At 39.2% G+C, this 19,531-nt stretch overlaps 1 protein-coding gene across 1 annotated transcript; it reads left to right on the top strand.

Annotated features, from left to right (window-relative positions):
- The first annotated feature begins 1,458 nt into the window (after nucleotides 1-1,458).
- Nucleotides 1,459-17,853, top strand: LOC150091774 (trypsin-1-like). Its single transcript, XM_090369634.1, has 8 exons — nucleotides 1,459-1,518; nucleotides 6,280-6,373; nucleotides 9,274-9,444; nucleotides 11,152-11,228; nucleotides 13,317-13,417; nucleotides 16,679-16,947; nucleotides 17,291-17,448; nucleotides 17,698-17,853. The coding sequence occupies exons 1-8, from the start codon at nucleotides 1,459-1,461 to the stop codon at nucleotides 17,851-17,853; spliced, it is 1,086 nt and encodes a 361-aa protein (XP_090225760.1).
- Nucleotides 17,854-19,531: the final 1,678 nt, after the last annotated feature.

Raw genomic sequence — 19,531 nt, 5'->3', positions numbered from 1 at the left:
ATGACGTCTAGAGTCTGTTTGTAGGCTAAAATGGGACTCATCAGACACTAGAACTGTACCAAATTTGTCAAGGTCCAAATTCATGGCACCTCTTTCAACAAGTTCTGCTGTGATTTGAGGTTAATGGGATTGTGTGTATTGTCTGTGTCATAAATAAATATTGCATGCGTTTTCTGGTCAGTTTGCCTATTATTCTGGACAAAAGAAACCCGAAATGCCGGGATAAAAAACCTCGCTGTCCTCTCCTGAGACCTGCTAACTCAGCCACGATGTTCAGATGACGCTGATTCACACCAGCCAATAATTTAAAGTTTGGAAAATGCACCTTGGAACTTGCACAATAACTCAACTGGTTGTTAGTAGTTTCTGATTATGTCGTGGTAGCTAAGGCAATGAGGCGTTAGTATATTGCTTTTTATGATTGCGTATTATCGGGATGTCTAATGGGATGAAAAACTCCTGCTCCCGAAAAGACGCTGTAGATCATGAAGTCGATAATGAAACTTTTAAATAGAACTTCATTATCGTCCCCTAAAGACCGAACAACCCCCCAGAGCTGTCGTTGCTATAGCTACACCACCCGAGTAACCTATTTAACAGTGGGTATTTCAAAATCCTCAAAATTATAAGCTTTTATCAGTAACGGATCATGACCTACTCTTCCAGGAAGTATTAAATGATGCTAACTGGTGGCGCCAATTTATTAATGGTGGCAAATGGAATTATCATGATTTTGGTCACGTGATATAACGATAATTTCTTTAATAAAATGATTATTAAGAAAGTTGTCGACGAAACAGATCTTGTTTGGTGGAGTGTTTTATTGAAGCGCAAAGTAAAATTTAATTGGGAAGTGCAGCCGCGTCTTTTCTCCGGGTAACCGGCCTTACAGGGGTCATTAACAAGTGTAAGTGGCACTACGGCGTCGTTAACATATCTCACCGGTTTGCTTACAATTCCCGAGTTTCTTTGCCTCCTCAGCTGTTATAGAAAAGGAGGGCATTGAAGGTCATACGATTGAGGGTGTGGGGTTCCTTCGGAAGTTGGGTGACCCCGATTCAAGGAGGCCACGAAACGACGCTTTCGGAGTTAGACGACTCATGTCGACAGGAACGTCTTGCGTTCGTGCAGCGAACGTTTCCCTTCCCCCCCCTTCCCGGTCTCAACACTGGGCTGCACTTGACCAACTTTGTGATGGTAACCTACTTCGGGGTACCTGCTTGCCGGAGACGACACTGTTCCGTCACTTGCGGAGGTACTCGAAGAGGGAAAACACGCGGAAAGCTCGATGGCTGTTGCGAAACCAGAAGAGACTCAATAACCGGATGACAGGAGTATGTAAGTAACTGTTTTAATGGAGTTAAATCCCAAATCCTAATTATTGAATATTTGACAGAGGTGTTAGTTGTTTTAGAGAGTGTTTGTATGTGTTAGATTAGGTCAAAGTGGATTAGTGCCATGGTAGAGGAGGACATGAGGTTTCTGTCTATTTATGGACTTACGGTGTTCAGTTATCAGGTGAGTTTCGAATCTGTATTTCAATAATAAAAGAAAGTTATGTAAGGTTACACTGGACTTACAGAAGTCTGGTTTCGAATCCTGTGGGAGACTAGAGTTCAACCCTTAAAGTGAGTGTCATGAGTGAGTTGAAGGTTGACAAGATGAAAGATGATATTTGTTGACTTCAACTTCTATAGATTGCAATTTTCAGAAAACGGAAATTAAAGGAATAAATAGGGGAAGGAGAAAAGTTGGTTCTGTGAGTCTGAAGTTGGGCAATAAAAGGATGTTGACTGGTTGCGGTAGCACGTGTTCGGACTGCTTTGGAAGAGAGAGCTGGAATTGTAGAAGCCAATTCGGAAGAACAGTGCTCGTGGAAGTATCTGTAGAAAATGCATGCAGCAGAAACAGTGCGTCTATGAGACAAAATGGACACTTTGTTAGAGATGGATCATTAATCAATCTAGCTGCCCTCTTCTGAATTGAGTCTAGGAGCTTGAGAGACGTTTTGATGGCACCGCCCTAGATGTGGCAACAATATTCCGTGGTAAGGCGGATTTGAGATTTGTACAGAGTGGACGCTGAGAGCGAAAGACAAAACCCAGTTTTTTTTAGATGCAGAGGATGCAATATTTATGATGTGCTTATGCCAAGAGAGATTAGAAGTCAGGATAATCCCTAGGAGATGTATGCGTATTGTCTAGAAAATTGATATCGTCGAAGATATGCATATAGGAACAGAAGAATCCTCTTTGCGTGGTAGCAGATAGGACTGAGTTTTAGAAGGATTGAAGTTAATTAAGTAATCTTTGCCCCACTGGAGATTTATTTGGAGATCAGTATTTAAGGAACTCATTATATCATCTAGTAATTGCTGAACAGCGAAATGTAGAGCTTTACTTGAACAGATGTCCGAGGTGTAATCCTAATTTTCCTGTTCACCAGATTCATGATTCAAGTTTGAAGAAGCATCTTTTTAAACATAGTTAAAAAATGATGATCTGGATTCAAACTTTTTAACAAGACTCTGATGTTTCAAAATTGTTGAAATAATTATTTGTAATGAGTCTTTTAAGCATATCTATAAATTAGCAACTTGCATTTTCTCCCTCATGGGTAGCAAAGTTGGTAGAATCGCTGTCCTCCTCCACAACGGGTGAAAAAGACCTGAGTTCGAGTCCTCGATGACGTGAGGAATTTTTATGGGTCTTTTTCACAACGTGGCCGAGTTATTCGTTGTCAGAAGAGGGTAGCATAGTTTTTTTCTCCCAGAAACTTGGTTTTCCGTTTTGCTAAAACCCTAAAACAACCCCAATAAATGCGTCCTCTTCAGGGATAACTTGTTGGGAATAAACTGATTGTAATACTGTTAAAGTAGAGGTAAAATGCAAATTACAAGGAGGAAGCTTGTGAGATTTAGTGGTTCTCAAACATGTAGTGCATACGGATTGCTGTCTGTGTATAAGTATCACAGACAATGCATTTAGTCATGCCATGTCGACTCCAGAATAGTAAAGTGGTTCTGCATGATTTGAATTTGTTTCTGTGGGCATGGACTAGATCCGTCAACTGTTATCAGAAGCAACCTAACCTCGATACCCGGATATCCCAGTAATGCCATTATCGACAGAATTCGCATATAATCCTTACCTGGTTCCAATAAAATAGTATTTCATGTCACAACACATTTTGAAGAGATCCTAGTAATGGCTGAACTAATGGCTCTGAATTCCATTCAATCATGTCGACTCGCTGAAGCTTGGAAAATGGGGCGTTAAAATTCTAGTGTACTCTACAATTTTGTGGCAATTCGAGAAAAGTATTCATTCATTGGAAGAAACCTTTCTCCTAACCAGTCAAGTTCAATTCACATCATCTGAATCTCGTATGTCCTCACCCAAATATAACAACGAAATCATTGAACAGTTGCGTATTATTTAGGATATTGTACCCATCCATATTGAGTAGATTCAGCTGGATAAAAAACCCAATTTTCAGCAAGCCAAATATACATTTCTGATATTTTTGTGAAGGTTAGAAAAGGTCATTAAAAAAAAAAGAAGAAACAAAATGGGCTGCAACCCATCTACCATCTAATGTTTCTGTACATGCAGCCAACAAAGATGGCTTGTATTTTTTTTAGTTTGATAGTCGATCTTGCATCTAAACCACCTAACAGGAAATATAATACCACAATTGTTTACGCCTCTGAGGTTTCATTGTGAGAAGAGAAAGAGCACACTCGTCATGTGAGGAAGCTTTGGTTGAAGAGTGCAGGTCCGATTATCCTGGTCTCGGGTGAACAATAATGGTTAAATAGTAACACACTCCAGGTCACGTTATTCATAATGAACCGAACTCGGTCACATTTAAAAAAAAACAGTTACACTCCGACGTAAAACTTGAGCCAGTTAACTTATTTCGCAGGCTGTGGAAAATCGGGTTCGATACAGTTATATTTATTACTCTTCTCCTATATACTTTTTTAAAGCATCTTCTTCTGTTTAATTTTCCATACAACACTGAAATACTAAAAATTCGTCCACTGGAATTCGAGTTATTACATGCGGATGGACAGACAGACAGTTATTCTAGTATTTTATATGCGCATAAGTCACTTTGGCTATATTGCGCTTTATACAATACGTCTGTTAAATTGTGTGTTCTATGGTCGATTTGCCTATTTGCTGAAACAAAAAAATCTGAGGTTACAGGTGAAAAAACCGTGCCACTGTGAACAACTAACTCGGCCACGTTGTGAAAAAGGCCCATGAAATTTCCTCACGATGGGATTCGAACTCGGGTTATTTTATCTTCTTTATAAATGTGACACGACTTCGACAGACGTCCCTAATTCAAAGTGGTACTGTACCAGTAATCCCTGAACTAAAATTCCTTCCTTATTCTTTAAGCGTGCGATTTAACACTCGAACTAGTGATTTATAGCAAAATGCCGGTAACGTCAGCGAAGGCGACCCTGTGACCTCGACTCCCGGCTGCAGAACTTCACGCACACACACACATAATCAAGTTTTGTGTATTCAGTACGTAATAAAGTAAAAGAAGTTCAAAAATTATAAGAATTAAACCAATCACTGCTACAAGAATTTTGAAAAAAGCTATATTGTTCCAGTTGTGAATTCGGTTTTGGAGATTCGTTTGATCAATCGATTTAATTATTTCTTTCATCACAGATGTGACAGCTATGTAATATCCACTTTGTTTTAGGCAACCCCAAACACGAAAGGTATTAGAACCTATAGCAGTAAGTATCATGCGTCGGTTGAAGGTTGAGAGGACAGAAGAAGATATTTTGATATTTGACTTAAATTTCTGCAGACTATAATTTTCAGGAAATACGTGCGAAGGGAAGCTGGTGCAGAAAACGGAAGTTGAAGGAATAAATGAGGAAGAAAGAAAGAAAGTTGGTTCCCTGAGTTTGAAGTTGGACACTAAAAGGATGCTGGCTGGGTACTGTAAGAGAGAGAGATTGGTCATTAAGTAATCTAACTGTCCTCTTTTGAAAGGAGTCTAGAGAACTCGGAGAGGGGGGGAGGATTGGAGATATGTATAGGGCGAGGCTACTTGAGAAATCGAAGACGTTTGTGCAGGGTAAGGTTTCTCAAAGTGGAAGATGGAGTGCAATATGATACCCAATTACAAAAAAACTGTTGGCAGACCATAAGATGGAAGTTTATTTAGAAGACCTTTATGCAAACACGATCAAAAGCCTCTGAAATATCAAGAGCAACTGCTTAAGTTTCATCAAACTTTTCTATTGAATTTGTCTATAGATGGGTAACATAAGTGAATATATCACCAGTGGATCAACACTCACGGACTACATACTGGCGATCATTAATCAGATGGAAGGTTTATAGATCGTTTAGGAGTTGGAGGTTAATTGATTTCTCCATTACTTTAGAAAGACTAGAAGTAATTGCAATGGGATGATAATTGTTTGGGAGGGATTTTTTACCCTTTTTTAGGAACTGATTAGATATGGGAAATTTCAAGGAGAAGGAAAAACACCGGTAAAATAAGAAAACGTAAAAAGGTGACACAGAGCAGAAACAGGTTTTAAGAACAAGCGGGGACATACCATCAGAACTTGGAGCTCTTTTGACATCAAGATTGTTCAAAATTCTTCTGACATCCTTTTCATGGAAGACCACAAGCGGCATTAAATGTATTGTACAAGGAATGGCAGGACTCATCAGGTTTTAACAGAGATGATAGTATAGATGGGCAAAAGTTGAGGCCAGGAGCTTTGGCAAGAGACCAGTATGCCTTTTGAACAAGAAAATGAACCTGGAGATTTGAATACAAGCCAATTGCAATATTCAACATTCTTATCTTGAACAGTCTTAGCACATTTATTGAAAAACCAAGGTCCAGATAATGGACGAGATTTTAAGGTGGAGTGTGGAATAAAGGATTTCATCCCTACAAGAATGATTTCACTGACACCATCTGAGCAAACATTGACATCAGAAGATTTAAAACAGTAATCCCATTATAGAAAAGAAGAATAAAAATCTCTCAGTTTATCCCATTTCGCAGTTTAGGCGGTTTTTGTTGGGTTTTTTTTCAGGAAACTTCCGGTTTTTCAATGAGCAAAACAAACATATCGACCGGTAGGATTGACTGGTAGGTAAGAGTGGGTTCTGGGTTTTGTGTGTTATCAGAAGATATCTAATAAAATACAATGACGTCATAGTCTATACATAGCATAGATGATGCATATCTTTAAGATCATACTTCGTTTATCCCTTTCAGGATCTTCAGATCATTTCTACTGTTTATCGTAATAAAATTCGTCACTTCTGCAAGAGACGTGTACGTGAGAAGCGAAAGGTTCAGGCCCTCTTCGGCAAGACCCCTTGACCCAAACCTTGCATTCCATCTGCTCAACATTTTTCAGTACTTCTTAGGTAAGATCACAAAAATTATTTTACAAAAGTTTACCATCTTTTTGAACTGAAGGGTGTAATCACCGTCCTCCCCCACAGCGAGTGGGAATACCCGAGTTCGAATCCCATTTCAGATTCTTTAAACTTGATTAAATATTGTTCGGAGACAATTTCGAAAGCTAATAGTGCAGTTACAAACTCAACTCTCTCTCTCTCTCTCTCTCGAATATTTTTTAAAATAATAATTTTTCTACTTACCATGCTTGAAAATTTGAAAAAGAATAATGCTTTGAAAGAATGCGCGCAACATTTAAATATAAATGTTGGCATTGAAGTTGTGTACATATCCTACCAAAAGTCAGTGACAATAGTTATGAAAAAAAAAAATAAATAATAATAATAATAATAATGAAATGCATGATTAGCTGATAACCAATATCATGGACCGAGGTTCGATCTTCACCGCGAAAAAAATTGCGAAAGTCGCTTCATCAGACCTCATCTGACTCACCTCCATCTATTGAACAAGACTAGAGGAGGAACACCAAGCAGCCAAAGTGGAAACAGACGAGGTCGCGACAATAGAATAAAAGAAGGCATTGCACATACTAGGAGTTCTAGCAGAATTCGTGGGAATGGACCCCACAAAAATCCACACCATACCGAATAAGAGATCCAAGAAAATCCTGTATCAAGTCACAGATCACCTTATTTGGTGAATAACACCGGATTACTTCAACAACAACAAAGTAACACTAGACACCATCCACACAGCAATTTACACACGCCAGGGTGAACGGAAGAGAAACCAGAAACCAAAAGGAAACCAAAATGCAAAGACAAGGAACCTCCAGCCTAGGAAAGAAGGCTACAGCAGAGGACAGAAAAGATAAGAGCGAAGATAGGCCAACTGACCCCAGCACTAATGGGGTAACAGAAGTAAGAAGCTGATCAGAAAAGTGAAGACCATTCTAAAGAAAGAAAACATCCACAGTACACAGGAGACTTATAATCAGAGAATCGAAGAATACCTTGACACCCTCAAGCAGAAACTTCTGGCACTCAGCAAGAGACTTCGTCATTACAGGGAGAGTGCCCAGAGGAGAAACGCCACAGGATATTTGATGAAAACCAGAGAGCCTTCTACAGGAAACTCTGACAAGAGTAGAAGGAAAGAACCCCCCAACCAGAAGGAGCTCTGGGGAAAGCAGTGGAGCACTAAATTAGCCATAACGGCCATACCCTCGGATAGATCTAGAACGGAAGAAAACCAAGGACGTACAAGAGATGACAGATTGAGAGATTCGGGAGGAAGTGCAACAGTCGATCAGGAAGTCCCATTACTGCCAAACCCCAGGTGTATATAACATCCACAACTACTGGTACAAGAAGTTCAGCTGCACACACACACACACACACACACACACACACACACACACACACACACACACACACACACACACACACACACACACATAGCGAAACAGTACGCCTAGGTAATAAGGCACCCTAACACAATCCCAGAGTCTCTGACTCAAGGAATCATCTACCTGAAGGGAAAGGACAAAAACACCACAAACTAGGCGAAATACAGACCGATACTTCCCCTGATCACCTGTGCCCCAACTGTGTACAAGATCCTTACCAGCTCCATAATTAAGAACATATCAGACCATTTGAGGAACTAGAACATCATGGCCAAGTAGCAGAAAGGAAGTAAGCAAATGAGCAAAGTGTGCAAGATGCAACTGACCATTGACACTACAGTTATGGAGCAAGTCTACAAGAAGCATCGCAACCTGTACACGTCGTTTACATCGCTTACTGCAAGTGCCTCATACCAGTCTGATAGAGACGCTGAAGATATACCAAAGCCAACATGACACTGACATGCTTCCCAGAAGCAAGCAAGCATGGCAAAATGGAAGACCACCATCAAGGTTGAGAACATCACGGCCAGACCGATCTCCTTCAGAAGACAAATATTCCAGATAAATGCTCTGAGCCCATTATGATTCTGTCCAGCACTCAACTCAGTGTCCACCATGCTCAACAACAGCAAGCACAGATATACCCTAAAAGACTGGAGGAAGAACACGTACACCCTCTCTTACCTGATGTACATGGATACCATCAAACTCTATTCCGCAACCGAGAATCAACTCCAACAGCTACTTCCGATCACCGAAGAGTTCACCACTGACATCAGGATGCAATTTGGACTACACAAATGGAATACCCAATGGATTGCTCCAAGGACATCCAGCCAGACGAAACTACCAGTTGAAGTCTGGTGAATAAATTGAAGCCATGATAGAGGGAGAGACCTACAAATATCTGGGGTTGATGCAGGCTCGCCAGTTAGAACACAAGGAGATCAAGGCCCACCTGCCTGAGAAACACCATCAGAGACTAAAAAGCCTGCTAAAATCAAACCTAATGGGGGAACATGGTGACAGCCATAAACACTTACGCAGTCCGAATACTAAAGTACTCCTTCGGGATCGTAGATTGGATCAACACCGAGGTGGAGGATTTATCTTACCATTATACTGGTAGCATTTAGGTTTTATTTCTATGTTTTTACTGAACCTCCTTTCTAGTAAAATTGATCATCGGTATAGATGTGACCAGTAAATTACCTCTCATTTATTTCTTTTCATTTTCCTTTTCATAAATCCTTCCATCCCAAACCCCCTATTCGCCTGGCTACCCTCCAGTAATTCATCAAATTTGTCCTTCAGAAATTACTGGTTGATAACCTAAAGGCCACTAATTGCGAGGTGTTACACAATTAGTTCGGGAGCGAATAAATATTCATGTCACTGGGACGCTAACACATTTTTCGTTTCTTTTTTAGCCGCGCCAAGAACGTGCTTCTATGAGGGAAACAACTATCCCTGTGGCCTTGGATTCAGTTGCTGGTTTCAGGGTAAACGTCCGCTTGACCTCTGCAGCGGTGGGATGATGTGGGCCTGCTGTGTACCGAGAAACGCCGAACCTTCTACTCTGGCTGCAGTAAGAGACGCCAGTAAGTACGACCCATATAATTAATAGACCACATTTGGCGTTTTCTCTTCTGATTAATGATCTCTTTAACGGTTGTTATTATAAGAAAAGCAAAAAGTAGTCATAAAATCTCAAATTATCTTATTTGAAGTTGATTGAATGTCATCAAATATACAATATCAGATCCATAAACGAAAAACTGTTTTTATACACTTGCAATATCTGCAAATGGTCCAATGCTGATTGGGCATTAGAAACCAGTTACAGATATTGCAAACCTCTGAAAAGTCTGGAACCAATGGGATTTACACTACGTATGCTTACTCTCATTTGCAATATGTGTTCAACGTGTCCACGCTGACTCTTCACGCATTTTCTCAGCCGGTTTACCATGTTTGATTGGATTCTTCTCAGTATATTAGGATTGACAGCAGCAGAAGCCTTGGGAATTCTCTCCCTAAGATGAAGAAGATCTTGGATTTTTGAGGCATACACCTGTGCCTTCAGGAATCCCCAAAAGTCCAGCTGGTTAAGGTCAGGTGGTCGTGGTGCCCACTCCACTGATCCTCTCCTCCCAATTCATCGATGAGCAAACATGTCATTTTTAAATTTCTTCACCAGTTTCACAACTGAACTGTGCGTTATTGGATTCCTTTTAGGATGGCTAGCATTAAGACGAAACCAAGATGCATCACATAGCAAATGCGCAATTGAATCATGCGCAAAGTGTGACCTTGGCAGTTGGTCAAGTTTATGACTGTTCCTGGACGTGACATGCGAGGAAGACTATGCTCAAATTTTATTTCTGTTTCAAGAAAACATCAGCTGAAGCGTAGAAAATGTTAAAAGAGACTTATCGTGAATATACGCTTCCATATAGCACAGTTCTCAGATGGTTTGGAGTATTTAAAGATGGACGTGATTCAATCACACAAATTGGTGGTCCTGGAGCTCCAACCACTGCTTTCATCACAGAAACCATAAACAATGCTTCTGTAATCGGAGAGAAGATCGTCGTATAACAGTAAGGCAACTGGCAGAGATGTTGAGAATATCAGTAGGAAGCACGTGAGGTATACTCCATGACCATTTGCATATAACACTTGTTTGTGCACGCTGGGTTCCAAGACTACTCACACCTGAATAACAGCAAGTTCGAGTGAAGGATTTTCAGGAGCTACAACGGATGGTTATTGAAGATGGCAAGTTTCTGCACGAGGTGATAATGGCAGATGTGAGATAGCTTCATGATTTAGACCCAGAGTTTGGAAGTCTACGTCATTGCCAACACTAAAAAAGCAAAAGTTGTTGCTTATGCAGGAAAGGTTATGGTTGGTCATCTCTTTCTTTGACATTCAAGGAACAGTTTACAAGCAGGTGGATGGATGCTGCATCACGACAATGCGAGACTTCACACTGCTCATATTGTCATCGAGTACTTAGCTAGCATTAATGTCAAATGCGTTCCTCATCCCCCCCTTCGGTCCTGACCTTGCATCCTACGATTTGTTTTTTATTTCCGAAGTTAAAGGAGTTGAGAGGGAAACTTTCCCAGCTCTCAGAAGAAGTTGTAAAGACATCTAGGCGATTCTCAAACGCAAGTCAAAAAATGGCTTCCACCATGTTTTTGAAGAATGGCAGAAATGTTGGAGTAAGTGCATGTTTTATCACTTCACAACTATAGGGTGCGTAATTTCTGTGCTGTAATATTTTAAATTTCTGTTTTTAGCATGCGGCAAGACACACATCAGAAGTGCGAAAATTGTTGGAGGCGAAAATGTAGAGTTTGGAGATCAACCGTGGCATGTAAGTAATACTTGACTTTGTACGTTTTATTCAAGAATCAATTAATAAATGCTTGTTAGGAGCGTTACGTTGCCTAAAGAGTCAACTGTCTTCATCATATATGTCCGTCCAACCGTCACCGGGTAATAACTCTCTCAGCGGATAAATATTCTTTTTATACTTGGCTCATTTAGAAAGATTTGTTGAGTCATCCCAAATTTCATTAAAATCGAATCAATAGAAATCAGGCAATTATTATTTATTTGTCCGTCCGTCCGTCCGCATGTAATAACTCAACCAGTGGATGGATTTTCATGAAATTTTATATTAACGACACACACACTGTTCGTCACTTAATTAAAAAATTTTTAGCTTTATAAGTTATCTACAGTGAGAGAATTTTTCAAATATTCAGTGTCTCGTAGCACTTCTAGCTAATGGTTTCAAATCTGGCCGAAACCACGCTACCCTCGGCTGAGACAGATTAATTCAGCCACGTTGTGAAAAAAAAGCCCATTAAAATTCCCCACGTCATCCGCGCGACTCGAACTCAAGTCTTTTCCACCCGATATGGGGAGGACAGAGACTCTACCAACTATGCTACCCACGAGGTGGAATTGTAAGATCAGAACGTGATGGTACTATTACAACTTACGAACGTTTGTGCTCTTAAGGTATTTTTCAAATTGAGAAATTTGGTTGGTCAATTTTTGGATTGATTTGCACATTTGCAATCTGTAGACACTACCTCTCAATCCAAGGATGCGCTCATAATGATGAATAAAGATTTGCTTACTTCTTTTGCTGCATCTTTTTATATAAATGTACAGATCACATCATGCACTTGTGTCTTACAATTTCTCTTCCACTGTCTTGGTACTTCTGGTGTTTCCATCCCTAAAAACTTGTCCAGGTGTGAATGTAGATGTAAAATGTTTATTCAGTGTGTCAGCAACCAGAACAGGATTATCTCTAGTCATGGGATTCAAATGTAGTGGGCCAATGTGGTTAATTGCTTCTATTATTAACAAAAACAAAAACTCTTTGCTACTTTTCTTGGTATTCTTTGCCAGAGACCTCCCATAATCCACCTTAGCTTGCCTGACCTCCTTCGTGACTGGATTGTAGAATAGTACATATATTTCTGTGTTCCTTGATAATCTATAACCATCTTACGCGTTTTTCTTCTCTACCACGAGTCTCTTCAGTTCATCTGAAATCCATTTAGATCTAGACAATATCCTTGAACAATATTGCTGTTAACAACATCAATTACTCCGCGTGAAGCGAATTTAAAAACACTCTAAGACCACTGGAGTCACTTTAACAAAATCAAAATCCCTTCCCTTTGACCCATGGTAGTAGTCGCATCAGTAAGTAAGTCCCTCATCAATATATTAGGATCACTGCCACCTAGTGGTTCCTTTTCTCTGGATATTCTTGATACATGAAGAGTAATCCAATTTTTAATCCAAAACAGTCATCCAATAAATCCATAAAAGGTTCTACTGTTCAGTAGAACCTTAGTTGATCTCAGGCGTGGTTTTTCATCCAGAAAAACAAAAAAATCGACCAGAGAACACGCAATTTACAGACACAACACACATCAACAGATGAATTAATTTTCTGTAGCCCTAATATGACACTTTACTTTTGTCCCTCCTGTACAATTGTACTCACCATATTCAAATTCTGCATCCCCTATGTCTGGATGGTACCTTGTTTCTGATATGCCCACAATGTCCTCATTTCATGACAAGAATCTGACATCGAAAATAGCTATCGCCATCTATCGACAATAAAATAAACTTTCTTTTATGGAATCGCAGAGCGCGCGCTTTTCAGGGATCATCAAAACTTGTTCTTTCAGAAGGAACACCACCAAATCTCAACTAATTCTCAATTTCACCAATTATATTTGAGAAATATTTAACAGACAGTTTCGGCAGAATAATTTCTTTTATTAATTACATTTTTGAACTCGGTTTGGACCCGAAACAGCTTCCTAAGTGTACTCGAACCTTTTAGAAACGGCTGGATCATTTCAACTAAAAATACTCTGCAATTCAGTTTTGTATATGCATGAACGAAATCCATTTTTACTTCCAGGTAGCTGTCATTAAAAGATCAGTTCTGTCCCAGAAAATAGCTTGTGGTGGCGCTCTGATTCACAAGAAATGGGTTGTCACAGCAGCACACTGCGTCTACAAGTGAAGTATTCATTCGTTCTTTAATTTTTAGCAGTTCTGTACATTCTTTTATAAAATGTTGTACAATTTTTCTTAATTCTGAACATATGATTAATGTATTTATTTCAATACTCACTGTTTAAAACCTGATAAATTCTGGTAGTTGGCTAACCATTCTTCAAAATGTGAAAATTGGAATGGGTGAAGACAGACGAGATTTTGATCTACCATAGTGGTTTGAGCGTTTATTAATTATCGATTGCTTTTACTATAACAGCAACAACCTGTTGTTGGTGCTGCTGGGGAAAAAATCATGCAACCCTCTTCTGAGACCAACTAACTCAGCCAGTGAAAAAGACTCACAGAAATTCCTCGCATCATTGTCCAGATTCGAACTCAAGTCTTTTCCAACTAGTGTGGGGAGGACAGGGTTATACCAACTGTGCTGTCCACGAGGACTATAATTAATTCCAGCGGTTAGGAAAATATCAAGCTCTGATAATCTTTGTCGAAAGATGGGATATTGTCTTTCGTTGGTTTGGAAGGTTTTCAATTAAACAGAATACCATTTGCATTGTCATTGGTTGGTTGCTCGTGAAATTCGCGGATGGTTGTTCTGTTAACATCTCAGAATATAAAAAGAAAATTTATTTATTTATGTATTTTATATTTTGATGCCAATCTAACCACAGAGGATGGAAAAGGCTTGAGTTCGAATTCCGTCAATGACGTGACGAATCTTTATGGATGGTTTTGACAACGTAGCTGTGTTAGGCGGTCTCAGGCCAGGTAGCATGGTTTTTCACCCGGAAACTCCCGATTTTTGTCCATCAAACAACAAATCGACCATAGACTGAAAGAATCCAATCAAAGAGCAATTCAAATTATTCTAAAGGATGAATCGATTGTTTCAACGGTTCTCATCATCTCCAGTGAAAACAGACCTCTGAGAGACCCACTGAATTAGATTGCAGTGATGCTAATTGGTGTGCTTTTTTTTGGACAATATTTTTATGCCAAGTCATCATTCCAGATGGTCCAGTGGATTCCACTGCTGTGACATTGAATCCATTGAAACCATGATTTGAACGACCATATTGTGCAAATCATGGTTTCATGAGTATTGCGCTGTTGTCACAGGAAATCTTAAATTCATATGTGGGAATTGTACAGTACTGTACAGAAAAAAATTCAAAATGAACGTATTATAAAACCTCGTACAATTATTACAATTATTAACATTTAATGCCTGAAATTGTTTACTGACAAAACAAATATATAATTAATATTAACAATTAATTAATAATAAATTTCTGCACGTAAAAATATTCAGTAATAATTATTTTTCCTGGAGTGATCCAATTCGTCCACACTTACATTATCTCATCGGTAAATTTGATGTGTTCTATCATGTTTTCAAGTTGAAAAATCCGAGTTTCCCGGAGAAAAACCAAGGGAATCATGCCCTAGACCGAATAACTTGACCATAGCCGAAAAAAAGTCCATAAACAATTCTCCCTTCAAGACTGGATTCGAACCCAAGCTATTTCTGCACAGAGTGAGAAAGAAGCATTGCAATGACTGTTTTACATGAACCTTCATTGTATACCTGTTAAATTCGGGTTTGCACGAATCTCTGCTTGTCCTGGTTCATATAAAGTACACTGAGTGGCCCTTTCATTAGACATACCACTTTCATCCTTGGAATTAACTACTCCATCAGAGACACATATTGAGTTAACGAGGGAACAGCTTCTAGCATTGCTTGTGTTTAATGAAATAAACGATGCCATTTTCTGAGTGTCTGAAAATGCAGTGAGCCGCGTTGACATTTCCCTTTGAGGAGGCAATCTACCTACATGCCTCCCTCAACATCCAAGAAAATATTTTCCGTAATTTCACCATTCGATTGTACTGTTCTGGCATTCTTTTTTGAGCCGTGATGTCATGCCATTCCATTCTCTGTTGCTTGGTCTGTAGTTGTGAAATCGTGCTGTTGAAATCGTGACTGCTGAAGGAAGGATCACAATTTCACGACTGCCGTCACGATTTCCAAATCATTCACGACTGTTGTCGAAATCGTGACTGTTGAAGAAAGCTAGTTCCATCAGCTTTCTTCATCAGGCACAATAAATCGCCGTCGGCAGAATATCGGTGAAGCGACTGCGATGATATTTCATCAATGTCTTACTGTGTTCGTTCATAAGAAAGAGAACCTAATGAAAGCTGGTATTCCCATAGGTTCGCTTCTTTCTCCCACTCTTTTCCTCTTGAATATTAAAGAGCTTTTTCCAAACACCGGAAATCCTATCCATAGTTTTGCTGATGACAGCACATTGAATTTCACCTTCCAGTTTGAGAAACCTTGTCCTGCTCAATCAGCTTCAACTCCTCGAATATCCGCTACCAATTCCTTAAATGCCAATCTCCAGGTAATTCTCCAGTGGGACAAAGACAACTTAATTGATTTCAATTCTAAAACTCAGTCTTGTCTTATATCTCGCAAAAAGGATTCTTCTGCTTCTATGCTTTTCTTTAGTGACACTCCGATTACTAGGCAAAATGATATATCTTCTTTGGGGATTACCCTGACTTCTAATCTGTCTTGGCACAAGCACATTACAAATATTGCTTCCTCTGCACCTAAAAAACTTGGTTTTCTCTTTTGCTCTCGGCGTTACTTTCCTTCAAAACAGCTGTTCCCTCTATGCAAATCGCAAATCCTCCATGGAACATTGTTCCCACATCTGGGGCGGTGCCTCCAAAATGTCTCTCAGACTTCTACATTCTATTCAAAAGAGGGCAGCTAAGTTAATTAATGACTCATCACTAACAGAGTCTCTCTCTCTGTCTTAGTCGTTTTGTTTCTGCTGCATACCTTCTCTACAGATTCTTCCATGGGCACTGTTCTTCTGAATTGTCTCCTATAATTTCCGTTCTCTCTTCCAAAGTAGTCCGAACACGTTCTGCAACGAGTCCACATCCTTTCTTTCACTGTCCAACTTTAAACACACAGAACCAACTTTTCTTATTCCTCATTGATTCATTCAACTTCCGTTTTCTGAAACAATCTCCCTTCACACATGTTTCCTGAAAATTGCAATCCACAGACATTCAAGTCCAATGTCAACAAGTATCTTCTATCTTCTCAACGTTCAACCAATAAATAAAACTGTAAAATAAACTTATAATTATCACTTTTTGTTGAAATGGTAGGGATTTATGACATGCTACTAGATATAACCAAAGTCCCTGTTTCATATGCATTATTCTTCCATTAAGGACGCCAGCCTCAGCACTCAGAGTGAGGGTTGGAGAATACAATATCAGGGAAACTTCTGAAGAATTTCCTCACGAAGAATACACTGTGAAAAGAAAAGTCGTCAATGAGGATTACGAACCTGCCACGTACCGGCATGATATAGCACTCTTAGAACTGTCCCATCCAGCTGTTCTCAGGAAGCATATCATCCCTGTTTGTTTACCTCATAAATCTGACAATTTCACTGGAAGATTGGCTACTGTTACTGGCTGGGGAAGAACGGAGTATGGTAAGTTTGTGATCTTTTTTGAATTATTTAGTTTAGACACCTTTTATTTATTTTATTTTTTCGTTTTGGTTCAAGATGTTGCTTTCGTTGTAGAGTTTTATGCGCCATGGGCCATAAATCTTCATCTTCTTACCACATACCAACTACTGTGAAAATCCACAGATGATATACTGCACTCTTTCATCAAACTGTTTACACTGGCTGTATATCTGTCTGTAGAGTGGAGTCTAAAGACGCCATTATCTGGTTATGGATCTAACAATCATGTCGAGTAATACATAATGCATGAAATCGTTCTTAATTAATTAACTCCTTAATGATAACTGGTGTCATCTGCTTGTAGGTAGGAAAGCTGCTCCCAGTGTTCTCCAGAAGGTAGATGTTCAAGTTCTAGACACGAGCACGTGCGTAGAATGGTTGAAGACCGCGGGTAGAAAAGAGACAGTATATCCTACCATGGTGTGTGCTGGTTATAAAGATGGGGGAAAGGATTCCTGTCAGGTTAGTAATAAGATCTTCAGAAAATTCTGGTAAATTTAAGTTCACTGAGAACGGGGGAAAAGGACAGGGAGGCGTTTTATTTGAAGCATAAATATAATTTTTGATTTTAATAAACTCTAATTAAAATGTATCATAAGATTCTTTTATCAGTGGTTAAAAAATATTCAACTAATTTAGTAATAACTGCATGTTCACGTAATTTGCTGACAATTTTTGTATCATAAAATATCTGGAAATTTTATAATCTAGGGTGACTCTGGAGGACCGCTTACCATCAGAGAAAATGGACGCGCCAAGCTGATTGGTCTGGTATCTTGGGGAGTTGGATGTGCCAGACCTCATCTACCCGGTATATACACAAAGATAACTGAATATTTGGACTGGATCAAAGTGTATGTATCTTAACAGACTCTTCTCGTCATATCGCAATGAACTAACCAACGTCCGTCTCCTTTTCTTTATTTATTTCAAGGATATTTCCAAGGAAGAATTGGACCATACTCGTTTTGGTGAGAATCGCTTGATTAACTTGCTCGCCTGAGGAGAAATGTAAATAAATGTAATTTTTAGTAGATATATTAAAAACATTGTATATATTTTGACAAAAGCATGTGATTAATGGACACTGGTTTTCTGAACAACTTATTTCTTCTGTTTCGGCCATCTAACTTCATTGTAACGTCTCATAATATTCAAATCCATTCAAACTTGAGACATTTAACTTATTAAAGAAAAAGTTGTCGAGCGTAATTGAGAAAGAAGTTCAACTGGTCCGATCACACTTTCACACAGAAACAAAAATAAAGCACTTATTCTTATCTTAATAAATACAGCAATAGAACGAGGAGATGAATGTAGTCAACCCCTCCAAGACTAGCTAAGCGGGTCTTAAATGAAAAAGCCTGTCTAGAAGTGCCTGCAATCAGCAATCTGAAGTGAACTTTTCCAGACCATTCTAAAGGTGACAAGTCTAGTAATTGCTGGACCTAGTAGTCTAGTAGTTACCAATGAGGGCACAGACCCATCTATACGTGAATAAATGAAACCATGAGTTTGAGAACTGCTTCCAGCGCGTCCCCCCTTAACACAGCAATTCTAAGCCCTTTCTTCGAATCCCGTCTTCATTGTCTTCATACAGAGGACATGGCCGGAAATTCGAGTCTTTCATCCAGCAAATAGGCCTCATGATCTTATCTATTTGATACACACACGCAAAACAAGCTAACACTGGCAAGGACAGAGAATTAAGTAGACACGTGCTAAAAAGGCCTCATCTCTCATCTCTGTAAATCGGAATGGTGTTCCGGTCATTGATGATCAATTCCAGGCCCTGGCATGGTAGGGGAAGGATCTTTCCTGTTTTTTTGACAAACACAAGCCGATTAGAAATACGAGAAAATAAAATGTGGAGTACTTCCGGTGAAACGAAGGTTAAACAGCCCGCTACAGATCTCGATAGAAAAATATTCTGTAATTTTATGAGCAGTCCATAAAAATTCTTAAGAAATAATATCCGTATGGGAAGTCAGAATTTTAAACCATCCCTGTTTTCATTCTAGCTTCCGTGTCACGTGATGAGCAAGTTTTCGTGTTTTGCACATGCCCTTCACACGTGCCACTTGGTTTCCTACTTACTGAATTAAGACTAGTTTTTTATGTTTAAAGGGCAAGGACACCTCGCAGTTCTGCTGATCCATAACGAATATTGCAATAAATATGGACAACGCGTTCCACAGCATGAAAAGTATTTGTCTTTGTAGTTGCTTTATTATCATAATGCTGCTGTCTTAAGCCAATTGAAACAAGTAGGTGACTATATCCTGGCTAATTTTTCAAAACTAACAAATAAAATGTTGACATTGAATACAAAAGCTAAAATAAAGAGCCACGTACCTAAGGTTCAAATTTTCAAAAAAAAGAAAGTTCGTCTAAAAATAGGTCTGTTTCGCTTTGTTTCCGAGTTACAGCCATTTTTGTGTTTCATCAATTCTTTCCACAAACTGAGTTAGCATTGCTGACCCGTAGAGGGCCTTGCTGTAATGTAAACAAGATCCCGTAGTGTTCTTTGAGTGATTCCAGTTAG

Source organism: Mastigoproctus giganteus, chromosome 1 (assembly GCF_048544385.1).
Source record: "Mastigoproctus giganteus isolate SK-2022 chromosome 1, ASM4854438v1, whole genome shotgun sequence".
Taxonomy (NCBI): Eukaryota; Metazoa; Arthropoda; class Arachnida; order Uropygi; family Thelyphonidae; genus Mastigoproctus; species Mastigoproctus giganteus.
This window is presented reverse-complemented; position numbering and strand designations above follow the sequence as displayed.

Bases quoted from the DNA above. Each gene is read 5' to 3' on its own strand.
- LOC150091774 (XM_090369634.1), top strand. From the start codon at position 1,459: ATGGTAGAGGAGGACATGAGGTTTCTGTCTATTTATGGACTTACGGTG. The intron at 1,519-6,279 runs GTGAGTTTCGAA...TATCCCTTTCAG, and splicing joins TTACGGTGTTCAGTTATCAG to GATCTTCAGATCATTTCTAC. The intron at 6,374-9,273 runs GCAAGACCCCTT...TTTCTTTTTTAG, and splicing joins AAAGGTTCAGGCCCTCTTCG to CCGCGCCAAGAACGTGCTTC.